General features: G+C 47.2%; 1 protein-coding gene across 6 annotated transcripts in view; it reads left to right on the forward strand.

Moving 5' to 3' along the window:
- Window positions 1-17,592, forward strand: part of PLXNB1 (plexin B1) — a 165,498-nt gene that overhangs the window by 102,406 nt on the left and 45,500 nt on the right. For 5 of the 6 annotated variants that reach the window (XM_077324828.1, XM_077324827.1, XM_077324826.1 and 2 more), the window contains 2 exons: window positions 5,936-7,067; window positions 13,387-13,569. In XM_077324828.1, the coding sequence (XP_077180943.1) occupies window positions 5,937-7,067; window positions 13,387-13,569 (1,314 nt within the window). In that variant the 5' untranslated portion in view covers window position 5,936. Of the gene's footprint in view, window positions 1-4,882; window positions 5,074-5,935; window positions 7,068-13,386; window positions 13,570-17,592 lie in introns of all 6 variants that reach the window. The other variant, XM_077324830.1, reaches the window with a different exon arrangement.

Here is a 17,592-nt window from a genome sequence, read left to right on the forward strand (position 1 = left end):
ATTAGAGGCCTTACTCCTTTATGTACACCGTGGAACATTTCAAAACCCGGCTCTTGTCCCTTCCCCCCCCCCCCCCCCAAACTTCTACCAAGTCCATTTAGCTACCTAAACTTCTACCAAGTCCATTTAGCTACCTTAAGAACTCAGCAACTTCATTCCTGCCTTGTTCAACTGCATGTGTAGACTGGACTTAAGTTTGGGGACTAGGAATGCCAGCCTCCAGGTGGAAGTTGAGGATCCCCCAGAATTACAGCTCCAGACACAGATAAGTTCTCTTGGAGAAATTTGGGTGCCTTGGAGGGTGGACTCTGTGGCATTGTACCCCATTGAGGACTTGGACCTCCCCAGGCTGCATCCCCAAAATCAGGAGTTAACCAGCTTGGATCTGGCAACTCAGCCCCCCAATCCCCCACAAGTAGCGGGGGGGGGGGGCGGGAACGGGACACCTGGCAACTCCATTGGAGTCCTGGGGACACACTTTCACCATTACTCTGCCCTGCTGGCTGATATCCATGGGTACATCTCCCTGGATTGCTTGCAATTGGTTGTCATGGACTTGTAGAGAGCTTCCCTGATTTGCACAGCTGGTCTCTTGAATTGTTTTCCCCCCCAATAAAGATTTAAATCACAAGAGATTATATATTATAATTAATCTCTTAAATATTGCAGGATATGACTTGAAGCTTCTGAGGAGTGATTCAGTTCAGCCGGCATCGAGAAGCTGCAGGGTTTCCTGGGTTTGGGCATGTCTTATAGATTGCTAAGGCCTTGTGTTCAAATTGGCTGTTGACGAAGATCCTTTAAAATGCATTCTGACTGTCTGTTGGACCCCTGCAATTCCTGGACCTTTGTTCTTCAATCTTTAAGATTTGAGCGCTCTTCTGTAGACGTGGAATCACATTAATTTTCTCGCTCCCTCTCAATAATTTATATAGCATCCTTCAGCCAGGCTCCTGGGGCAGTGAATAGCAATATAAAATCTAGCAATATCAAAATTTCACAGTGTAATAACTGTATCATCAGTTATTGTCTTGCTGTTTCTCAGAAGCTCTGCATTTCTCTCTGGAGAGCCAGTGTGGTGTAGTGTCTGACTAGGATCTCGGAGACCCAGGTTCGAATCCCCTCTTTGCCATGGAAGCTTGCTGGTTGACTTTGGGTCAGTCACTCACACTAAGCCTCACTTATTTCATTGGGTGAGTGTTGTGAGAATCAAACAGAGGTGGAGAGAATGTTGTAATGCAGGGGTAGTCAACCTGTGGTCCTCCAGATGTCCATGGACTACAATTCCCATGAACCCCTGCCAGCCCCTGGCAGGGACTCATGGGAACTGTAGTCCATGGACACCTGGAGGACCACAGATTGACTACCCCTGTTGTAAGGGACTGTATTGCAGGGGCTCATGGGAATTGTAGCCCATGGACATCTGGAGAGCCACAGCTTGGCCACGACTGCTACATTGGGTCCTCTTTGAAAAGAAAGGGACAGTATAAGTAAACATATTGCCAAAACATTGAGATATATCTTCCTTGTCATTATATTCTAGTATACTGCCGGTGGTGCCCCAAAGAACACACAGAAGCGGCCCATCATTACACATTTCCTTGATATTTATGTAGTTCTCTTTTAGTTATCGTCAAATTGATTTACAAGGTAAAGGGTAACATGAAACCATAACAAACTCAAAGCTCCTTCAAACAGTCCAATCAGAGAAATCAAACACAAGCTCAAGATAAATCAGCAGATCTCAGAAAGAGCATCTCCTCTTCCAAAGTCCTGTCAGATCCAACCTGTTTTTACTTGCTTCTGAAGAGAACAAGTGATGAATTCATACGGACGGGATGACAGGATATTTTTCTGTTGACAAGGCCTATTCCTAGTGGGATATATTATTGCATTAATAGCACAGCAACGTAAGAGAATTCATTTGGGAAAATGCATTCCTCAGGGCCTGTAGAGATCCCTGAGGTCATAGTTCAAAGCCCCTAGAATGTGTGGATTGCAGGAATCAAACATGGTGTATTCAGCAAGTGTATCTGCCACAGAGACATGCCTTAATCTGCATATGTCTGATACATTTTGTGCCTATTTAATGGGCAAAAGACAGCTTGCCTTTCTTTCAGAATGTGATGCTTCATTGCTGTGAACTGAAATGTGCACCTCTGGATTCCTTTTTATCTTTTTAACTTGGTTGTTAGGTGGCATTCTCCTGAATACATTTTGGGTAACTTGTTGAGTAAGAGAGGTAACCAGCAAGATTCTTCCAATGATTTATACAGGGGGGGGGGGGGAGTCCTAGCCAGAAATCTCAGGTAGAGGCATACTTGGAAATTAACCAAAAAAGGATTTTTATTGAAAAACTGAAGTCCCTAACACACATTCACGCTATTTGAATGAAATGATATAAGAAGAAAGAGAAGAGTTGAGATGATGCAAAGAAGGCCTGATATTTTGAGTCAGAAAACGGATTTAATAGCTACCTTCCACAATGTGAAGTCCAGTAAGGATGAGAAAAGCAGCCAAGTGAACCAGCATACAAGACTGGATGCGTGTGGTAGAATCAGGAACTGCACACATAAGACCTGGTCCAGAGTGGCAATTAAATACTCAAAAATGTATTGTAAGGCCAAGATTGGCCAGTTAGCCCCTAAAACAATGTGTTTGAACTAATTTCCTGTATGAAAAAGAAATGGCAATCTGCTGCTGGCTTTAGCAAATCTGTCACAAAGAAACCTTGAAAGAGTTAAAGAGAAACCTCTAGATTGAAGAAATACAAAAAGGGTTGTAGTTGCAACATTTGCATTTGTACCTGAATACATGTTTAGGTGTGGCAGAAACAATTTGTTAAAATGGGTTTGATAATCTGGTGCCCACGGATGGGGAAATGGCTGGTAGATTTATAATCCAATTTATTTACAATCCAATTCATATGCCGCCTTTTCCCTAAGGCTCAGGCGGCTCACAACATTCACAATAAAACAAAGACTAAAATATTTTAACATTTAAAAACATTTAAAATTCTAGTACCTCATCATTTCCGTTTCAGTGAGGAGGAGGGCAAAGCACTACTGGTAGCGTACAATATATGTAGACAAATATATATGTTTGTAGGGAGGCTAACAAACACGTTATTCTCTAGGTCTCAAACACAGGCCCAGTGGAATAGCTCTGTCTTGCAGGCCCTGCAGAAATGCTTTAGGTCTTGCAGGGCCCTGATCTTGCTTGGGAGAATGTTCCACCAGGTTGGTACCAAGGCTGAGAAAGCCCAGACTCCTGTTGTGGCCAGTTCAGCTTCTCTGGGGCCAGGTATCTTGAGCAGGTTTTGTACACTTGATTGTAAGCTTCTTTGATGGGCATAGGGGAGGAGGCAGTTCCACAGGAACAAAGGCCTAGACTATTAGGGGTCTTGAAGGTAAGATCCAGCACCTTGAACCTGATTCGTTCTTCAATTTGGAGCAAGTGCAGCTAGAAGAGCACAGGTTAAACATGCTCCCTCCATCTTGTTCCTGTAAGGATCCTGGCCGCTGCATTCTGAACCAGTTTAAGCTTCCAGATCAGATCAGGGTAGTCCTGTGTGGAGCGAGTTGCTGTAGTCTAATCTGTAGGTGACTGTTGCATGGATCACAGTGGCGGATGCCGACAGATAAGGTGCTAGCTGCCACGCCTGGCAGAGATGGTCAAAAGCCTGGTGGGCAGCATTTGCGACTGGGCCTCTATTGATAGGGAGGAGTCCAAGATCTGAAGAGGCCCTTTCAAGTTGGGAAAAGGGCCTAGGAGAGAGGCCGAATCCCTCTCTACCTGCTGCCACAGTCCCAATCTGAATCCGGCCCATTCATGCCTGGAAATTGAGGTTTCCAGCAAGGAATTCCCAACGCATGCCTGTTCAAAAGGGATTGTTGTGGCTCTCAGTAGAAAACAATGATACTGTACAGATAGGCCATCTTGTTCTCTGTTTACGCTCCCTTAATCCCAGTGTGTGGCAAGAAAATGAATGAAGTCAGAACATTCTTGGGTGCTGTGGAGTGAACAGCACTTGAGCTATTTGTGAGTCACACGTGAGGCGTTAGAGCATGTTGTCCCTCCTGAATTTATAATATTCAGAACAGGTTTCCATAATCAACTTTGGCAGGAAGCTGCATTGGGCTTTTCTCCAATGATAAAGGCAGATATAATAAGGACTGGCCCATATATGGCAGTAGCCTGGAGGCTCCCCACAGGTATTCACTCGTTTGGAATTATGCTGAAGGCAAAGGTGAGCAGCTTGTAAACCGTGGAATACATGCATATTTGAACAGATTTTCAGTGTTCTGTCTTCCCCCAGAGCCTTTGGGCTCAGATTCTGGTTGATCAAACTTTGAAGAGTTTCTCACTGTAAAAACAAAAGTGTAGTAATGCAAAAGTCTACATTTCCAGGACTGTGTTGCATACATATGTTATTTGGTCCTGAATGCAGAACTCTGGCAAATTGCAAATTTTGATTTCTTTTTAAAGTTCTAGTGGTAATAATAAGAAAAAGAGAAGAGCTGTTTTGTACCCCGCTTTTTATTACCTGAAGGAGTCTCAAAGTGGCTTCCCTTCCTCTCCCCACAACAGACATCCTGTGTGGTAGGTGAGGTTGAGAGAGCTCTGAGAGAACTGTGACTGGCCCAAGGTCACCCAGCGTGGCTGCACGTGGAGGGGTGGAGAATCAAAACTGGTTCTCTAGATTAGAGGACACGGCTCTGATCCACCATACAAACCTGGCTCTCAAGCTGTCAGCCTTAAAATATGTTGGCCAAATTTCTCAGACCCAGGACCTGCCTCTAGCCGCTACCTGCAGAGTGGGGCCCACTTTTAATTGCTCATTTTGCCATCTACTGTTCTGCTCCTCCTCTCTCTTTTGCAGGGCTGCCAACCTCTAGATGGGGCTTGGAGATCTCTCGCAACTACACTTGATCTCCAGATAAAAGAGTTCAGCCCCCACCCCCTGAAGAAAATGCATGCTTTGCAGCATGGGCTCTGTGACCTCATACCCTGCTGAGTTCCTTCCTCTCCCTAAACCCCGCCTTCCACAGGCTCCACCCTTCAAACCTCCAGGTAGTTCTCAACTCAGAGCTGATAACCCCACTCTTCTGGCTGACCTGCCACAAAGTCAGACAGGCAGGGCTCCTGTACAGAAGAGGGTGAGCACAGCTCTCATGCAAGGCAAAAAAACCTTGAGCTGTCAAAAGCATAGCCATTTGCTGCTCTTTTGCATTTGGTTATTTTTCTCTTCCTCTCGCTTCCATTTCCTGGCTTTCTCTTTTTCGAAATACCCTGATTGGGTTTGTGAAGAGGAGTCCATAAAGACCAGGATTGAATGCCAAACGTTGCAAACATAATTTGCCATTATAGGGATGTCCTTACCTCGTGTTCTCTTCCTGATAGTATTTTGCTTCTCTAGGGATATTAACTTGAGACTCTGGCTGCAGTCCTAATGCACATTTACCTGGGAGTAAGCCCAATTGAATAAAGTGGGACTTACCTGAGTTAACAGACACAGAACTGCACAATTTGGAATGCATTCTTATATACAGTTTTGGCCATGATAAGTATGGTTCCAGCCGCTTTTTGAAGACCACCAGATAAGAGGGCTCACCACCTCTTTAGGCAGCTGATTCCACTGCTAAACTCCTTTGTAAGTCCTCCCTTTGATATCTACCTAGTACTGTCCTACACGCCCTTACTGCAGGTCTTATCCTCTGCTGCCAACAAGGTACCATGGGACTCCTGTTTATTTATGGTGGACAGGTTCTATAATGCCCTCACCTGGATATTTTCATGATCTCAGGACCTAAGCAGGATTAGTTCTGCTTAATATTTTTTTTTTGGGGGGGGGGAGAATGCCGAGGAAGCTGGCATCCCTACTTCCCAATCAGCAGAGAAGTTAACCGCACTCTTTCTCTTTTATTCCTTGTAGAATGATTACGATGCCTCTGGGGTCCCTCCTCCTTTCTGCTCTGTGCTTCCTGGGGTCTGCCGTTCCAGAAGGGCTGCAATATGCCACCTTTTCACACAACACGACCAAGTTCCTTCATCTGATTATGGATTCTGACTCGGGGACTCTTTACCTGGGGGCGACCAACTTCCTTTTCCAGCTGACAGCGGACCTGGTGATGCAGGAAGCGGTTCCCACCGGGCCTTCCTTAGACAGCAAGGATTGCCTTCCTCCTGTCACGAAGCAGGACTGTCCCCAGGCCCAGGAGACGGACAATTACAACAAGCTGCTGCTGATCAACTCACTGGAGAAGGAGCTTATCGTGTGCGGCAGCGTGTGGCAAGGGATCTGCGAGAAGAGGAACCTCGGCTTCATTAAGGATGTCATCTTCCAACCCTGGACGCCCGGGGACACCCAGTATGTGGCCGCTAACGATCCCAATATTTCCACCGTGGGCCTCGTAGGGTACTCCACAGACAACGTGCCACTGCTGTTTGTGGGTCGAGGTTACACCAGCCGGGGAGTAGGCGGCAGCATTCCGCCCGTTACAACCCGGAATCTCCGAGCCCACCCGGGGGAGGCCCCTGGATCCGACTCTCACTCCATCTTCTCCTACGAAGAGACAGCAAAGCTGGCAGTGGGCCGGCTCTCGGAATACAACCACCATTTCATCAAAACTTTTACTCATGGCTCGAGCGTTTACTTCTTGTTTTACCGGCGGGATCTCAAGTCCCTCTCTCGTGAGTACAGGACCTACATTTCCCGGATCTGCCTGGATGACTCTCACTATTACTCCTACGTAGAGTTACCCTTGCTCTGCCAGAGCAAAGAGAAGACGTACAGCCTCCTGCAGGCTGCCTATGTTGCACAGCGGGGTGGGGAAGGAGACGGGGCCCAAGGAGATGTCCTCTTTGCTGTGTTCTCAGCCTGGCATGCTTCCTCGGGGAAGCTGAGTGAGGAATCTGCACTCTGCATTTATACAATGGACCAAGTGAACCGCCTCGCCACTCAGACCAGGGACCTCTGTTACACCAAGGATGGCAGGTCGGAGGAGGGCGTAGAGGTGGCTTACATAGAATACGACGTCAACTCTGACTGTGCCAAATTGTCCGCGGTAAGTAGCTATTCACAGCATCCGTATGTGAATATATTGGTAAGACTAAATCTGGCTTAGAATCATAGAGTCGGAAGAGGCCGTACAGGCCATCTAGCCCAACCCCTTGCTCCGTGCAGGATCAGCCTAAAGCATCCAGGATAAGTATCTGTCCGGCTGCTGCTTAAAGACTGCCGGGGAAGGGGTGCTCATCACCCCCTTAGGCAACCAATTCCACTGCTGAACTACTCTGTGAATTTTCCCCCCTGATCTCTACGTGGTACCGTTCTACACATAATTTCAACCCATTACTGCGGGTCCTATCTTCTGCTGCTTACAGGAACCAGTCCCAGTTCCCCTCTAAGTGACAACCTTTGAAGTAATAATAGGGAGCAATTGTATCCCCTCTCAACCTCCTCTTCTTCAGGCTGAACATTCCCGCCCCTCAGCCATTCCTCACCACCTTCGTGCTTGGCAGGTGCTGAGGCTGGACATGGCTGCCAGTTAGCCTTCTTTGGTTGAAAATGTTGGTTAACGTTAGGGTTGTTACCTTGGGTGATGCCACAGGATGCGATGCAAATGTGATTCATTTCAACAGAATGGTATATATGTAGAATTAATACCATGACTTACCAGTGTCGGACAGTGGTTAGAGCAGGGATGCAAGTAACCATTTTGGACCAAGGGCCCAAGAAGAACCATGAGGTGGTGATGTGTGAGCAGACATAATGGAGGGGAGTGACAAGGACTGGATTTGGCCAGGCACACCAGGAACAAGTTGGATCTCTCTATCTCAGCCAGTGTCTCCGGGGCTTACCTGAGTCCCTTGGACAGAGAATCAGCCTTGTATGCAAAAGAAAAAAAATGGCATGCAGGTGTTCAACATACATGGCAGTGATTGCCTATCCCATGGTTGGGCATGGCCTGAGGAAACTCAGACTCCCATTCCCATGAAGTTATGGGCAGCTTGGGACAATCTAGCCTTTCTCAGCTTCTTTACTGTTGAGAAATCCCTGAAACATCCTTCAGGCTTCGAGAAACCCCAGAAGTGGTGTGATCGTGCAGAATATGGTTGGGAAGCAGAGCTGTGGACACGCCCCCCAGGCCCCTCCCCTCCCCATCCCCTCCAGGCCCCTCATTGGCCAATGGGTGGGGGTGGGGAGGTCGACATGACCATATATGGTCATCTCCCACGATAATTGTTTAACAAGTTAAAAAATATATTAAAATTAATTAACTCCCACCCATTCAGGAAGCGTTTTAGGGGAGTCAAGAAACCAACCCTGGCTGAGAAAGCTTGGGCCAGTCAGTCTCTTTCAGCTTAGCCAGCCTCATGGGTTTTCGGTAAAGATTAAATGGAGACGACGCCCCTGTTTTCTGCCATGAGTTTCTTGGAAGAGAGACAGGATGACACTGTGATAGATGGGTAAGTGCGGAGAAAGGCACGCGCCTCTAAACGTTCTACTGTCCTTTTTGTAAAATGAAAGGAATAAGGGGTGAAATCATCAACGCGGCATTAATGGAAGCGTATTTAGCGGCCTCGTGTCAAAAACCTTTCTCGCGCCTCAAAAGTAAAAAGCAATAATAATCATTAACGTTTCACTGTGAGTCGTCATCAGACCATTATGCACTGCGACCACTTTTGTATGAAAGCCAGCATCCCCCGGAGCTGTTGTCATTTCCGTTCAGACTATCGGGAGAAAATTATAAATTGTTACTTGTAATGGCGTAAACTAAGATTGGTAAATCGGCACTTATAATAAACAGTAATAATTCTGTTGCAGGTTTTTGTTTGTAAAATATCATTGGATTTCGCTACATGGTGCAAGAAAATCCCCCCCTCGGTCCAGCAAACATTTTCACAGTCCGCCTAGCCTCTTGCCTTTGCAAACTGAAAAAATGCACGTAAAAGCTCATGAAACCTGCTCCGCTCCCAGTTGTGCTCACAAGGCATATTTAGAAGAGGAAGATTTGGATTGTATACTCTGTTTCCCTCTGCCTATGAAGTTTCAAAGCGATTTACAATCCCCTTCCTGTCCTCTCCCTCCAGCAGGCACCTTGTGAGGCGGGTGGGACTGAGAGAGTTCTGAGAGAACTAAATCTGGCCCAAGGTCACCCAAACAGGTGTCATGGGGAGGAACAGGGATTCAAACCCAGTTCTCCCAATCAGAGTCTGCCACTCTTAACCACTGCACCACGCTGGCTCTCTTGCTTCATTTATTTACTGAAATATTTTACCCCACTTGTCTCTGAGGATTCAGGAAGGCTTATAAAATGAAGTGCACAAACTAAATGACTACTTCAAATAAAGTTATGAAACCCAACAGCCCAAATAACCCTTGAAGCGAAGTTGCCAGGTCTAGTTTGGGAAATCCCTAGAGATTTGGGGATGAAGCTTGTGGGGATGAGCCAGTTTGGTGCAGTGGCCAGGAGTGTGGACTTCAGCCAGCTGGGTGACCTTGGGCTCGCCACAACCCTGATAAAGCTGTTCTGACCGAGCAGTAATATCAGGGCTCTCTCAGCCTCACCCACCCCACAGGGTGTCTGTTGCGGGGAGAGGAATGGGAAGGTGACTGTAAGCCGCTTTGAGCCTCCTTCGGGTAGGGAAAAGTGGCATATAAGAACCAACTCTTCTTCTTCTTCTTATCCTATGACGGAAGGTCCTCTTTCCAACATGCCGCAGCTCTTGGGTCGTTTTGAAGCACCGCCTGCCCCAGTGAGATAGAGGAGGGGCAGGATTGCCTCTCTGCAATGCGGGAGGTTTCAGAAAAGGAGGAAGTGGGCATCGTGAAACACACGCTGGGCTTCCCTGTCCTAGGCTGAAATGACAAATTGCCAGATAATTTGTATGCCGTGGGTGCTGAATCCGGGATCTCCGGTGCCAGAAGAGCCGACTCCTAACTTTTGCAGACAACTTCCATGCCAAAATATGCAACGTGCTGCAGGCTGGGGAGGGGGTGGGAGCGAAAGCGGGCAGGGAGGGCGAATGCCATTGGGAATGGAATTTTATATCAAAATAAATAATAGGGCTGAGAATAGAGAGAAAAGGGCTTCTGGGAGAGAGGGAGAGAGCCACGGACGTTCAAGAGTTTCCTGTCTCCGTGTCCCGAAGTTCCAGCCGCATAGATCTGCTCTAAATGCTGCGTGTGGGACACAGGCCTTTTAATGACGTGTTTAGCCGGTGGCATGCGAACTTCACCCCTGCCATTCAACGCATGGAAGCGCTTGTCATTAAAATTTTGTGCCTGGCAGGACGTGTTTTGCTGTGCCAGCTCTTCCCTTGCACCGTTCTGCCTGCAAATGGAAGAGCCCGTCAATGAAGTTTCTTCAATACATATGTAGGGGGGGGGGGTGAACGTGGCCTGTTTCAAGCAGGGTCAGTGTCGGCCAGCCTGTTCTCATTGCATCCTTCGGGCAGAATGCTAATTCTGTGCTCTTCCTCGGCTTGCAAGCCAGCCAGCCCTCTGCGCAGGGAAATCATCTCCCCAGTGACTTCCCAAGCTAGCATTCAAAGCTATTTTCAACATATAGGGCACAGCCAGAAACACCAGACTCTAGTCAAAAGTTCAGCTCGGTCATTTCCGCTGGAAAGTCTTTGGCTCCGTTCCCTGCTGGTGGTTGTCTTTTTTTTTTTAAATTCTGATTAGGGTTTTGGTGACAGGACCCCGAACGTAGATTACTCCTGGTCTTTCACAGGTATGGAGGAAAAAACCCAACTCCTGTGAGACACCATGACCAAAAGGTACCGCACAGGTGTCAAACAAGGCTATTTCAACCCGGTTTAAGTTGGTAACCTAGATGTCCTTGATGAGGTATGAAAAGAAGAGTCATGGAACAGAAGAACAGAAAGGTTCCCTGGGTCAGTTCCAGGCTTTTTTTGGGGGGGGGCTAAGCTCTGAGTGCCTAGGGGCTTCTCTCCTGCTCTCTTCCCCCCCCCACCAGGACCTCCACTTGGGTTTGCCCACTCATATCTCCACCTTCCTATGTTCCCTTCTTTCCTCTGCCCATTTGTGAACCTTTCTACCAACCCCATGTCCTTTCCCCAATGGTGCTGTGTAGAGTTGCCAACTCTGGGTTGTGAAATACCTGGAGATTTGGGGGAGGAGCCTGGGGAGAATAGAGTTTGGGGAGAGATGAGAAAAGAGTGTAACGCCCCGGAGCCCACCCTCCAAAGGAGCCATTTTCTCTAGGGGAACTGGTCTCTGTAATCTGGATAGGGTGTGTGTGTGTCTCTGGGTCCCACCTGGAGGTTGGCATCCCTAGTACTGAGTGATGTGCCCGGACAATTCTGCACCCAGGAATGCCCCCATTCCCTCCCTGGCAGCCTGTGGGTGCCTGTTTCGGTGGCCAAACAGGCAACTGTTTCACTTCAGGGTATGCCAACTCCAAGGACCCCTTTCCCTGGAGGGAGAGGCACCTTTGAAGGACAGGCTCTGTAGCATCACATCCCCATAGAGTTCCCTTCCCTCCCCAGACCCTGTCCCCAAATTTCCAGGAGGTTTCCAGGCTGGAACTGGCAGTCCTCGGGAACAGCTACATAAATGCTGTGGTTAAAAGAATGGAGAGAGGAGGGAAAGCTCCAGAAAAAGAACATCACTAAAACATACAAAATACAAAAATATATTGATAATAAAAATTATTGACAATAAAATTCTGTAACCTACAACCAATAAAAAACCTTTAAGCTGTAGTTAGGCAGCTGTCCAGTCAGTTTATTGCAGCTTCTCCCCCAATGTTCTCCTTTTGGCATCTCTGATAGGGAATTCTGACTATGCTCAGTAGATGTTAGGGTTGGCAACTTAAAAATCACGAGTTACACTTGCAGGGAGTTTTTTGAATTAAGAGTTTTAACCTACCATAGTTGTGTGTGTGTGTGTGTGTGTGTGAGGGTGCGCACATGTATTTTTGCATCACTGCTTGGAAATTGTACAGCGAATACAGCATCTCACCTTGAAAAACATGCAGTGCTCCCTTTCCTCCTGTGTATTTTTTTCAGCAGCACTAAACTTCACCCTCTGTTCTGTATTTACCAGTGTGGATGAGATGGCGTTGAGCAGGGGGCTGGACTAGATGGCCTGTATGGCCCCTTCCAACTCTATGATTCTGTGATTCTGTGATTCAAATCGAACCTCCAGGTTCTGGGGACCCCCACTTCTGGGGAGTGGTCATCCGGTATGGGCAGTGGTGTACTCATGGGCTTCCCTGTGGCATATGAAGTAGATGGACCATTGATCAGATCCAGTATGGCTTCTGCTGTGTTCTTACACACCTGTCTGTCCTCGGGTACTATTCAGTCTTATTGACTTCTCTGGTATTGTATTGCATTCTGGCATTCCTTGCTAGATAAATAGGCAACGGCACCTGCTGCCAACCATTGCAGTGGGTACATGCCATGCACCCTGGTTGAACTCTGAAACAGTACCCCACCACCCCCTTTTAATAGCACGATGCGTTCATGGGTTCGGTCCCAGCTTCCTTAAGCAAAAGCAATGCATTGCCATTAAAATACGCAACTTCTTGGTTTTCAGTGTGTTGTTCTTTGTTACCCTGGCACATCTTGTTTCATAAACATAGCATGTTGTGTCCTATCTGTGGCACTGTTGTGATTTCCTCGTACGATGAGCTGTTCTTTGCATTTGTTAGGCAAGCTCATTGTTCTTGGATTGTGCCAGAACTGTGCAGAATCAGGGATTATTCTCCCTCGATATACTGCTAACTTCGCTGGGGTATCAAAGAATCCATAAAGATGAAGGAAATGAAGCTTCAAAAACATCCCCCCCCCCCCACATATATTGTGAAATGGTCCTGGGTGTGTGCGAAATAGGAGAATAAAGCTTGCAGTGCAGGCTGTCTGTGCCAAAGACGAGAGAATAAGCAGATGTGTTCCAATGAAATTATTACAAAGATGGATAAAGATTATTGGTAGCTGTGTCCATAGACCTGGAGAGCCCCGGCTAGAACAACCTCTTCAGGCCTCAGAAGCTAAGCAGGGTCAGACCCCCAACATCTCCTGCATGGTGATGTCACTTCCGGGGGGCATCAGAACATCCAGACGCTTCTGGAAAGCCTCCCCATCCCCCACGGGCAGCAGGGCTGGATCTGGCAACCCTGCTGAGACTCCTCTTTAAAAGAATCAGATAGTAGATAATGGTTAAAACCTGAGACCCCGGACAGCTGCTGCTGCCCAGAGTGGACATTTCTGATCTTAACAGACTAATGGGGTACCCATATGTAACTTCTGTCGCCACTCAGTTTTCCAGCAATATGAAACAGATTATCAGAGGAGACCTCCAGAATATCGGCCGACGTGGAAAACCTTTCTTATTTCTTTCCTCCCAAGGACACTTTGGATGCCTACCCCTGTGGCTCAGACCACACTCCCAGCCCCATGGCCAGCCGGGTGCCCCTCGAAGCAGCCCCGATCCTGGAGAAGCCGGATGCCCGCCTGACTGCAGTCGCCGTCAGCACTGAAGATGGACACACGGTCATTTTCCTGGGGGACAGCAAAGGTCGGCTGCACAAGGTACGGGCCAGTTGGGTGCGTCACGGGAGGGTAAAGAAGCCTTGTAGGTGATCCCAGCTACCTGAGCCAGGCTTCGGCCGCTGCTTGTAGGGACGAATGAGGGCCACTTCACACTTGCTCCAGTGCAGAGATTAATCATGGCCAAAGAAATGTGTATCATACATCTAGTCTGGTCGACCCTCCTGTTTCGTCAAAAAAACCCACAAGAGCTTTGCATAACAATGATAAAAGTTACAAAAGATCATAGAGAGGGTTAACTCTTCCCCAAAACAACACCAATATTTAAAGCAAAACAAAGTAGAGACCAGATGGGGCTGGGAGGAGGGGAGAGTCATTTGGGTGGGGGAGGCAGAGGTAAGGGAAACGGGTCGTTGGAAGATTTGGGATGCGAGGACAGAAACGCTTTGCTCCAAACCGGCAATTGGAAGAGTTTGGGAAGGGGGCAGAAACCAAGTCATTAGGAGCAGCGAGAGAGGAAGTAGTGAGAGCCAGCAGGGACTGGGATTTCCACTCCCCCGTGAGTTCCAAAGGGCTTGCTCTGCATAATTCATTCCGCTGGTCCCAGGGAGATGTGAAGAGATGGGCAAAGCTCTCAGGCTGCACTCCTGGGCCTCATGAAACCCCACTGAGCACCCCTGCTGGCTTCTGAGATTTCACCAGGCCAAATGCCAGCAGGCTTCCCAGCATACATTTGCAGCTGAGAACTTATTTAGAAATGGGGAACTTGAGAGGCTGTTGTGCATCTGGTACCAGTTCTGATCTCTGTGCACTATCACGAGCAGCGCGTGGTATGAGAGTGGTTCTTTTCTGCGTCATGCAGAAGCTGGCCAAGAATTTGGGATGCGAGGACAGAAACCCTTGCTCCACTCATATTGGCCGTTCTCAGACTGGCTTTCAAACGGCACCATTGAGATGCCTTGATGCCACTGAGTACATCTAGTCTTGATAAGTTTCCTCCAGCTTAGTGTAGTGGTTAGGAGAGCCAGCTTGGTGTAGTGGTTAGGAGTGCGGACTTCTAATCTGTTGTAAGGCGCTTTGAGTCTCCTTCTGGTAGAGAAAAGCGGCATATAAGAACCAACGCTCCTTCTTCAGTAATCTCAGGGCTCTCTCAGCCTCACCTCCCTCAAAGGGTGTCTGTTGTGGGGAGAGGAAAGGAGATTGTAAGCCACTTTGAGGCTCCTTCTGGTAGAAAAAAGCAACCTACAAGAACCAACTCTTCTTCTTCTTGTGCGGCGTCAAAACCCCCCACAAAATCTTTGTGAAAAAATGTTGAAGTTACAAAAAATGATATAGAAGGTTGATGCCTCCTCAAAATGACTTGTTTTGCAGAATTTATTCTTTGTGTCCCAGAATAAATGGAGTCAATGGAATCAAGGTATTTCAGTAATGGTGCTATAGCACTGAAGTGCTGTATTGGTGTAGTGCTATAGCGCTGAACTTAAGAACATCCAAAAAACAAACTCCGAAGAAGACTGCATGATGAAAAAGGGCCAGGCCTGTCTGTTTGCAATGCTCACAGCGTTTCAGAGACAGCTGAAGGAAGAAGGAAATTCAGTGTATGAAACCCCCATCTCTGTATCAGTTTACATGAAATTGGGCCAGCAACAAATAACATCTGGTTTAGAATTGTAATGTGAAAATCTTCTCTGATATATATGTCCATTCGTAGATGTGGAGACAGATTTCAGCACCAGAAAAATATATGTGTGCTGATTCTCAGGCCTTCCCAGCCTCATGGTTTCCCATGTATAAGACAGTTTTGAGCAGGAATTAATGTGCCACAACTGCCTGACTGCAGCATTTCGCTCAGGCTTCTCTCTTAATATGGTGGACAAGAGCATGGGAGAAGTACCTCTCTCCAGGCCATTCCTATCATAACTATAAATTTAAAACATTCTGCATTCCACGGTCCAGAAAACTCACCTCAACCGGTTCCTGTAAGGAGAAACCTGTGGCCGTCAGCCCAACCGCTACAGTTTCACAGACACGGGAAGTGAAGATGAGGGGCAAATCTATCCGTGGCTGAGTCTTCCCTCAATAATCTGCAGCTGAAGTCATTCCCCAGTGCTCACTCCCTCAGTGGTTTGGGAGACACCTGTGGCTCTTTGGCTTGTCGCCTGTAGTTCTTCAGAGTTCTGTTCCCCAATGGCGCACCTGCCCCATGTTTAAAGAAAGTGGGCAAGACTCTGTCTGGTTTTCGATTGGTTCCTGCCTTGCCCCTGGAATAACAGGTCAAATGAGAACCTCTCAGAGGCGTAGTCCTCATGCTAGGGACGGAAGTAAATGTGGCTCGTCTGCATTATGGCAATTGCCAGTGTAGCTCTCCAGGAGCTGTGGATTAAGTGCCAGTGCCGTAACCCATCACTGGAGCCACACAACGACGTTTTCTCCCCACTGTGATTCCCATTGGCTTTGTCCCCCAAGGTGAGACAATGCTCACTCCCTCAGTCCAATTATCCTGGCAACCTAGGGCATGTGGGAGATGCTTGTAACCCTGTACTGTTTGTTGCTGGCAGGCCCCAGTCAGCCCAGGCTGCCAAGAAACAAGCTTTCCTCCAATAGCTGGGTCTTAGCGCCACCTGGTGGCTCTCCTTCGAAACGAAGCCAGGGCTAGCCGTTTCCAACAAAACATACCACTGAAATTAATTGGAGAAGTCAGTTCTTTATTCGCCTTCTGATCTGGGCTTCTCTTCTGGGTTTTGTGAAAATCACTCATTCGGGAGCTACTTAAAATCACCCAGTCAGAGGGTAGTCGGGTTGCTCAGCTGTAGAACAGCTAGATCTGAGTTCACTAGCACTTTAAAGACCAACAAGATTTCATCTTCTTCTTCTTGATTTCTGGGGTAGAAACTTTTGCGAGTCAAAGCTCCCTTTGTCAGATACTGTTTACCATAAATTTTCTTTCGCCTTCTCCGTTCTTGCTGGTGTCCCTTGTATATTTTACGGCTCAAGTCTTGCATGATCTCTGCTGGTTCTTCTTCTTTTTAAAAAGACTGTCTCTGCTTGTATATTCTCCATAATCTGCTCGTTTTATTGCAGGTTTTATGGCTTATTATGCTGCCGGTTTATTCATTTAGTTATAAGTGTCCTTGCGGCTGCGGTACAAACTGCTTCGGAAACATTTTTCATTGAGAGAGCTTTCTTGTAAACCGCCGTGAGTCCTGTCAGGAATCAGCGGTATATAAATTTAAGTATACAAATAAATAAAGTAAGTAAGTAAGTTCTTTCCAGGGTCTGGAAAGAAATCTTTTCCTTTCCTAGGCTGAATGGGGGATTCCCCACCACCACCACCACCACCACCACCACCACCACCACCACCACCACCAATACGCATGGAATCTTCTCATCCTTTTCAGATGCTCTGTAGGACACCCCTTCCATCTTCTGACTAAGGAATCAGACCTCTGTTGCTACTTGACTGTGTCTGACAAAGGGCACTTGGACTCTCGAAAGCTGATAACCCTGAAAATCTTTGTCGGCCTCTAAGATGCTGCTGGGCTGGAACCTGACTGTTCTCCTGTAGCCCAGCACAGCTTCCCTCTGTAGATGCAGAGGATCCAGGAGCTATCACATCATTCTTTGCATCCTATATTTTCATCATTCTTTGAAGACTTGGTGCTCCCTTGTTGCACAATTCCGGCATGGGAACATTTATCCAGCAATGTTTCTTTCATGTGAGAATAACAAACATAACATCTCCCCCCTCCAAGACAGTGCCCTGCTACTTGACAATTTTTAAAAAATAAATCTTCAGAGCCTGGTCCCTCCTCTTCTTCTGCACCAGAGTACAAATCTCACCAGATTTTTAAAAACAGCACAGAAGCAAGCAGCTGTTGAACCCATCCCTAGACAGAGCTCCGTGGCTGAGCACAAGATAATGTTAAAATGTATGAAATTGTAAAATGTAAGAACTTGTAAAGGATCCTTTAAATATCAAGATGAAAAAAAGATTCATTGCAGACTGGTTAAATAAATTGATGTAATACGGTACAATGGCGTAGCTATTTAATACACAATAAATGA

The sequence above is a fragment of the Paroedura picta genome, chromosome 3, assembly GCF_049243985.1.
Source record: "Paroedura picta isolate Pp20150507F chromosome 3, Ppicta_v3.0, whole genome shotgun sequence".
Taxonomy (NCBI): Eukaryota; Metazoa; Chordata; class Lepidosauria; order Squamata; family Gekkonidae; genus Paroedura; species Paroedura picta.